This window comes from Poromitra crassiceps (genome assembly GCF_964638095.1).
Source record: "Poromitra crassiceps genome assembly, chromosome: 14".
NCBI lineage: Eukaryota > Metazoa > Chordata > Actinopteri > Beryciformes > Melamphaidae > Poromitra > Poromitra crassiceps.
The window spans coordinates 41234342-41242626 of NC_139633.1; the positions used below are offsets into that span (position 1 = coordinate 41234342).

The 8285-nt window shown below is 43.2% G+C and overlaps 1 protein-coding gene across 1 annotated transcript in view; it reads right to left on the minus strand.

Annotated features, from left to right (window-relative positions):
* Positions 1-8285, minus strand: part of glud1a (glutamate dehydrogenase 1a) — a 61844-nt gene that overhangs the window by 30310 nt on the left and 23249 nt on the right. Inside the window, exon 5 of the mRNA XM_083651113.1 lies at positions 6615-6709. Within this exon, the coding sequence (XP_083507239.1) occupies positions 6615-6709 (95 nt within the window). The remainder of the gene's footprint in view (positions 1-6614; positions 6710-8285) is intronic.

Genomic DNA, 8285 nt, shown 5'->3' on the forward strand with positions numbered 1-8285 from the left:
TCTAAAAAACGACCCTCAACATTTGGGAAGGCTAAACCACACAACTAGTTCGTTATAATCTAACGTCATGCTTCGAAGGCGACATTACGACGATGAGGACGGTGAGGACTCAATCAATGAATACCACGGAGATCAGATCACCTTCCTCCGGTCGCAAACGTGACGTCAGAGGCATGGCGATCTGATTGGTTGAAGTTAACACCCACCAGCGGTGATAGACAGATGGGTCATCCAATCACCTGCCAAGTAGCTTGGAAAAAGTGCCCACCTCCGTCAGCGGGTCGGGTTACTGCATTCCCAGATCGACTGGTTTAGTGAAACGTAATGTGGAGCTAAACCGTCCATCTGGCAGCGTCAGGTTACAGGATTGCCACAAGCCAATACAAACAAGCCCCACAGCCTCATCCTGTCCCATCTCACTTCCCTCACTGACTGGTGAGTGAACATCCGCTTATTCTATTGTCAAACGTATTGTGCTATAATAATTACAGCAACAATAATACGTTTCGTTTCCATTTCTATTCACCTTATGTAGCCACGCCCATTTGACCCGGTTGTGTGGTCGTGTGACGACTTCCGGCAAAAAAAAAGAAAAAGAAAATGGCTGGCTGCTCCAATATCATCTAACTCTGAATTAACTAATCATTTAGCCAATTGTATGTAACATACCAAATAAAAGGCAATGTCTAAGAATGCAACGCCATGTAACTGGCTCGTTAATTCTCGCATTCCAGGGAATTACGTTAACGTCTGCGGGTCTTATAGACGTTAGTGGCTCGAGCTGCGCTCGGAGAAGAGAGAACTATCTGAAGCTTTCTTTGTTGGAGTCCAGGTATGTTTTACAAGAAAGTGCTCGTCATTGTCGACGATAACGTTATCTGACCTGGCTAACAGTGGATACTCCGCTTGCTTGCTGTGTACCGAGCTCAAAGTAGTAGGCTACGTTCTTTGTTTTACCCCCTGCACTGTCCGCTATAAAAACAACTGTCTGACGTTTTTATATTTCGCGCCGTGACCGCCAGAAGTGTTAACCCAACCCGGAAGAATTTGGCCCACCCCCGCATATGAACATAAGGAGAATAGCATTTTTCATACTTCAAAAGCAGAGCTTCATTAAAAAGAACAAAAAGAGATGAAATAGCAATTATATTATATAAAAAATACAAAAATAAAATAAAATAATATTGTTTGCCACAAGAAAAGCCCGATAGCCTGAGCTTAAATTAACCCAGTGGCACTCATATTCTGGTTTATTTCAAGAAAAACATTTTGGCTAGTGGAAATTCAAATTGGCTGGTAACTTTAAAATCTAGCAGCCATATTGGCTGGTGATCAAACAAGTTAATTTCAAGCCCTGCAGGGAGAGCAGGTGGTGACATGGGAGTGAGTGAGAAAAGGAGCAAATAGTGATGGTTAAAACGGAATAATTAAAATCTCTAAATCTGGCTTCAAATAGACCCCTTATACGCCTACGTCACAATGACAACAAGCAGCGTCAGATGTGCAAGACGGAGGGAGAAAGACAGACTCCACGCAGCCCTGTCAAGTAGTTTTCCAGTGGCCCGAAAACTATTCGAGCAAGACATGTCTTCGTGTTGTGCAGTGGGATGCCAGAATCGGAAAGCTATTGTAGCAGAGTATTCGGGTCCGCCTATTCACACTTGGTTAATAAAATAATAAACGATAGAGCCAGGCTGTAACGTTATAACAAGCTTCTCCCCACATATCCTGTTCTACGCAACTCGAAGGAACATACACAGCCTCGCACACACGCAATAGAACACAACACAACACTGAACAGTCTGTTACACTATCAACAAAGCAAGGACTAAAGTTTTACCGAATCCCGTCAACTCATACTGCTTTTAATGCTAACTGTAGGTGTCTTTGGTTGCAAGCCGAAAGAGGAAATCGGTAAAAATGCCCGACTTTGCAGTGCTCGCTCATTTCATATCAGGTAAGCTGTAGTAGGCTGCTAGTAACAGCCACATCGCTCGGTTAGTTAACAACCAAGTAACGTTAAATAATGTCATTATTGAGTTGAACTGATTGGAACGAGGACATCATTAAAAATGCCCGACTTTGTAGTGCTCTTCATAATCAGGTAAGCTGCCTGAAACTGTAGGCTGCTCAGCCACATCGCGCGGTTAGTTAACGACCAAGTAACGTTACATAATGTCATTATTGAGTTGTGTGCATTATCAACATAACAATATATCTTTGCAAGTTACAGAATAATTATCTACGCTATCCCCAGTTATAAAGGAATGCACGATATGTATTGCTGGCCACTAGGCTTGGCCAATTGACAGCGCCAGTGCGTATGGGTCTGTAAGACATATCCCATTAACCAACGTTAATTTCGATGCATAACATTGCTTAGCACTAGGCGATAAGCTGTGGCAGTAAGCCGAGAACTGCATTTTAAAACTAAAATCTAACTGTGTGTCGCAGATGAGCACAGAGCAGTCCTGACAGCGGGGATTTTACACAGTTCTCAGTGTCTGTCAATGCTGGGCTCACGGCTTTTTGCCTACAGGATGTGCGCGCAACTCCAATGTTGACAAGCTGTATAAGAAGTCTATGGCCAGCCCCCCTGCATCACTGCTACGGTCTCAAAGGGTTTTAATCAGTGAAGTTTGTAACAGTAATTAAACATCTTTATATAGCCTGGACCCAAACACGGTTTTGGTCTATATAGCTAATTTCACCTTTTCATAACAACTGTAGGGGGGTCATTTTTTTATATAACTCGGCCGTTTGGAGTAAAATAGATGATAGAAAAGGGGGTGATTGACAGATCGTCTGTTCAGTGATCACGCAGCTTGCCGATCACGGACCAATAGCAGGCGGAGCTGCGGCTCTGGGAAACTCCCATCTTACGTGAGGTGCGGAAGGACTCAACCCATTTCCTCCCACTCTGCTGACGAAAAATCAAGATGGTGATGGCCACCGTTTGAGCTCCGCCAGGTAGAAGAAATGTAATGGGATAGATACGTCCATATTATGTATGTCTATGGTTTCAATACACCCACAGGACAGTGCTCTCAGACTCACACACAAGCCTTTATTAACTGGTGCCTGGTGTTTCCCAGCACTCTGCAGACAGGAAGTGGAGGACCGGGGAAATACAGCAACGAGAACGCACTTCCTTTTTTACCATGGCAACGAATGTCAACACAGTGTAAAGCCTGGAGGGAGAGACAACTCCTCGTCCTCGCCAAACACAATCAGAAGGGAAATGAACAGCGTAGGTAGAAATGTATGGTAACGCTTTAGAATACAGCCCGCAAATAAGCATATAGTTATAGTATAACTATGGGGTACAAGGAGTGTAGTTATAGTATAACTATGGGGTACAAGGAGTGTAGTTATAGTATAACTACGGGGTACAAGGAGTGTAGTTATAGTATAACTACGTGGTACAAGGAGTGTAGTTATAGTATAACTACGGGGTACAAGGAGTGTAGTTATAGTATAACTACGGGGTACAAGGAGTGTAGTTATAGTATAACTACGGGGTACAAGGAGTGTAGTTATAGTATAACTACGGGGTACAAGGACGGTAGTTATAGTATAACTACGGGGTACAAGGAGTATAGTTATAGTATAACTACGGGGTACAAGGAGTGTAGTTATAGTATAACTACGGGGTACAAGGAGTGTAGTTATAGTATAACTACGGGGTACAAGGAGTGTAGTTATAGTATAACTACGGGGTACAAGGAGTGTAGTTATAGTATAACTAGGGGATACAAGGAGTGTAGTTATAGTATAACTACGGGGTACAAGGATGGTAGTTATAGTATAACTACGGGGTACAAGGAGTATAGTTATAGTATAACTACGGGGTACAAGGAGTGTAGTTATAGTATAACTACGGGGTACAAGGAGTATAGTTATAGTATAACTACGGGGTACAAGGAGTGTAGTTATAGTATAACTACGGGGTACAAGGACTGTAGTTAACTACAAATTAATTGACAGTGGCTTTACAAACTGCCTAATTATCTATATTTGGATTGGATTTTTTTTCCCTATTTCAAAACCTTCTGTATATTTTGTGTTTAACTCTGTAACTTTCAAGACCTGTAAATGATCAGATCTGTGTCTCATGCTTGCCTGCCTCCAGATATGAGTTATCAGACACAGAGTCCGCCTTGTAAATCACTTCTATCAATGCTACTGTGCACAGATAAGAGCTGATTTGTGGTTTGAGGTCTTGACACCTAAATGACTTTATCAGCCAGATAAGAAGGCAGTTTACCCAGCAAGAAACCAATGCACCAACGCTCCAATGCCAACCAATCGTCTTTCGTTCCAAAAATATATGGCCGATTTTAGGCACACACAAAAAAATGCTACAATGTATGTCTCTAATTCAAATCTACAGCCATCTTTAAAATCATCGGGTTAAGATTTAAGATTGCTGATCATTTTAAAGTTGTTCCATCAGTTTTGTTTTTAATTAGCAACGAGAATATTTTCAACTGCATCTCTTTTTGGAGTCAAACTCTTACTTTTGCATTTTGGTAATCAACAGCTGACTGAATCTGCATGGTTTGATTTGTGTTTGGTGATCATTGTGGTCGTCATTATGAGTCTTATGGTAATGATGAGACTGATGCCCCTTCAGGCTGTTCAGTGAATCACTGCTGCCTGGCGCTTTCCTCCTGGTTTCTGTGTTACTCCTCTGTTGAGTGAGTCAGTGGCCCTCAGGTCCTGGAGCGCGTTCAAACCCAGCTGAATGATGTCAGAAATAAACAGGCGTCAAACGACAAACCGTTATTTTCTTCCCGTTTTGTGGTTTGGTTCTGACAGCAGCTCTGTACTGTAGCTTTCCTGTTAGCACTTTCCTGTTAGCACCGAGCTGCTCCTGTTAGCACTGAGCTGCTCCTGTTAGCACTTTCCTGTTAGCACTGAGCTGCTCCTGTTAGCACTTTCCTGTTAGCACTGAGCTGCTCCTGTTAGCACTTTCCTGTTAGCACTGAGCTGCTCCTGTTAGCACTTTCCTGTTAGCACTGAGCTGCTCCTGTTAGCACTGTCCTGTTAGCACTGAGCTGCTCCTGTTAGCACTGTCCTGTTAGCACTGAGCTGCTCCTGTTAGCACTGTCCTGTTAGCACTGAGCTGCTCCTGTTAGCACTGTCCTGTTAGCACTGAGCTGCTCCTGTTAGCACTGTCCTGTTAGCACTGAGCTGCTCCTGTTAGCACTTTCCTGTTAGCACTGAGCTGCTCCTCCACGTGAGACTACAGCAGCACAGGCCAAATCAAATGCTTTCATTTTGAGCAGCTTTTTGCATCTATATGCTGCATCTGTATGTGGTTCTCAACGTGGGGTGCGCGGACCACCAGGGGTCCTTGAGGCGGTTCCAGGCGGTTCCCAGCAAATTAATTATTTGTTAAACATCATTATTTAATTAACAAGAAGTTAACACAATTAAAGAATGTAAAAAAATTACTGTTTTGAGCAGTTTCTCTGTTATCTCTCTATTTAGAACAGGAATTCGGGACAAAATCATATCTAATGACAAACTAGAAATAACTGCCTCCGCCAACAAGTCAGCAGTCTACATCCATCTCTGTCCAGACTCTGAGCACAAATACCTTGAAGCCCACAGCACAGTGGTGTGGCCATCCAGCCATGTTTGGGGGTACCTCAACAACACAGCTAATCATTTTCAACATGGAAAATTGTTCTAACCCTAACCACCCACTTCCCCCCCCAGTCACTCCCTCTACGCACACCTCGAACCCCGACTCTCTACGACCTTCCTTTCCCTCGCTACAGCCCCTTTTCCCCAGCAACGCCCCTTTCCCTTACCACGCCCCCTCCCATCCCCCACCCCCTAGCCACTCCCCCTACCCACCCCTTGAATTCCAACTCGACTTCCTATCCCTAGCTATGTACGGCCCCTTTTGCCTAGCCCCGCCCCCCTTTCTTGATGGAACGGGAGGTCATGAGGTCACAACACTGACTGGGTCACAGGTCACAGTGACCTTGAGCTTTGACCTTCAAAACCTAATCACTTCATCGTAGAGTCCAAGTGGACATCTGAGCCGAATTTGAAGAAATTCCCTCAAGGCATTCCTGAGATATCGCGCTAACGAGCATGAAACGAGCGGTCGTGAGGTCACAGTGACCTTGAACTTTAACCTTTGACCACCAAAATCTACTCAGTTCATCCTTGAGTCCAAGTGGATGTTTGATCCAAATTTGAAGGAATCCTGTCAAAAGGCGCTCCTGAGTTAACTCGTTAACAAGCATCGGACAGACGGACGGACGAACACGAAAACATAATCCCTCCATACACACGGCTATCGCCAGCGGAAGCATAAAATTATTCCCAGATTTGAGTTTGAGAGAGAACATCTCAACAGATGGGGTCCATGGCTCTAATGTGGACTAAAGGATGGGTCCTGATATTAAAAGTGTTGAGAATGATTGCTGTATGTTAGCATGTGTTAGCATGTGTTAGCATGTGGGGAAAAGGTTTTTATGTCTGTGTTTCTCTTATGATGGGATTAGTCACTCGTGTTAATCTCACCGCTACAATTTGTATATTTTTCACTTTTTTTTAACAGATCCAAGTAAGGAATGTGGGCTGGAACTCACGTTGTATCCCATGGTGGTGGCATAGGTGTCGGCGATCCAGGACATCTCCCGCTCGCCGGTGCTCATGTCAGGAGCGGGAACGTCGATACCAGGCCCTGAAAACCACACAGGAGCTTAGAAACTGTCCGGACTGACCCTTTACATCCTACTACAACACATACTATCCACACTGCTCCTCCTCACAGTCATGTTACACATGATCTCATTAAGCGCCGAAGCAGCAATTATTATATTTGACTGGGCGTCACATTTACACGTAAAATTATCAGGCATTAACAGTTTTTATTCATATTTTCATAGTCATACTTTCATTATTTCTAGGAACATTTTGTTACATTTTGACTATGGCTGGAGCATTTGTGATTGCTAGAGCAGAATAAAATGGAGCTACTGTAATAAAGATTATTCACATTTAGCCACATTTTTGTATTGCGATATATTGAATCATCCCATCCGTAATTTTGACCAACTACTACATTATGTTTTTATGCTATTTATTTATTTTGAACATGGAACTATATATATATATATATATATATATATATATATATATATATATATATACAGTACATACATACACACAAGCAACAAAACAAGGAAATCCATCAAATAAGCAAATTAACAATAAGCAACAAAAACACGGTAAATTTGACAAATTACATGATCAGTTCTTGTTGTATGAATTCAACATGCTAGGGTCAAGTTCACTGTGTGCGTGCCTGTGTGTGCACGTGCTCGTGCGTGCCTGTGTGTGCACGTGCTCGTGCGTGCCTGTGTGTGCACGTGCTCGTGCGTGCCTGTGTGTGCACGTGCTTGTGCGTGCCTGTGTGTGCACGTGCTTGTGCGTGCCTGTGTGTGCACGTGCTTGTGCGTGCCTGTGTGTGCACGTGCTTGTGCATGTGTGCGTGCTCCAGAGTCCAGTGTTGCAACACTGCACTGCATATTTACATCCTGACCCTGCCTCGCCGTGGAAACCTAATAGTGTTTACATACATGTGCAAAGTACACCTACAGTATAGTACACATATAGCATGCATGTTCTCCTGTTACTGTCTTCAAACAAACACAGTCCACTTCAGAGTCCAGTTAAAGCAACAGACTACCGCAGGAATGAAAGACCGGATTGGTTTTTTTTAGGGCTGTCAATCGATTAAAATATTTAATCGCGATTAATCGCATGATTTCCATAGTTAATCACGATTAAGCGCAAATTAATCGCATTTTTTTAATCTGTTCTAAATCTACCTTAAACCGAGGTAGGCTACCTTAAACCTGAGAGCTTTGTGCAAAGATGCACTGTTGTATTAATATGGGTAGCTATTATCATTAGTGGAAGGTGTTTGTTAGTCCAATGTTAGTCACTTACAGGGATGTAAACTAGTCACCATTAGGTGACAGTCACCCCTTTAAGTCCTTAACTTGCACTGTTTTTCCGGGTATAGCTCCTTGGTGTATAGCAAGGAGCACAGATGACGTGCGGACGCTGAACTGACTGGAGGGGGCGGGGCTTGAAGGACTACATTGCTTGGCGGAAGAACGATTATTTGTTATCAATATTGCTTTTTTTTGTTGCTCAAACCTGAGCAGGTAGGCTACATGTAGTAACCTTTTTATAAAAGCAATAAGCCCCGTGAGGCTGAGATTTACAGTGATTTTACAACAGCTTTAAGA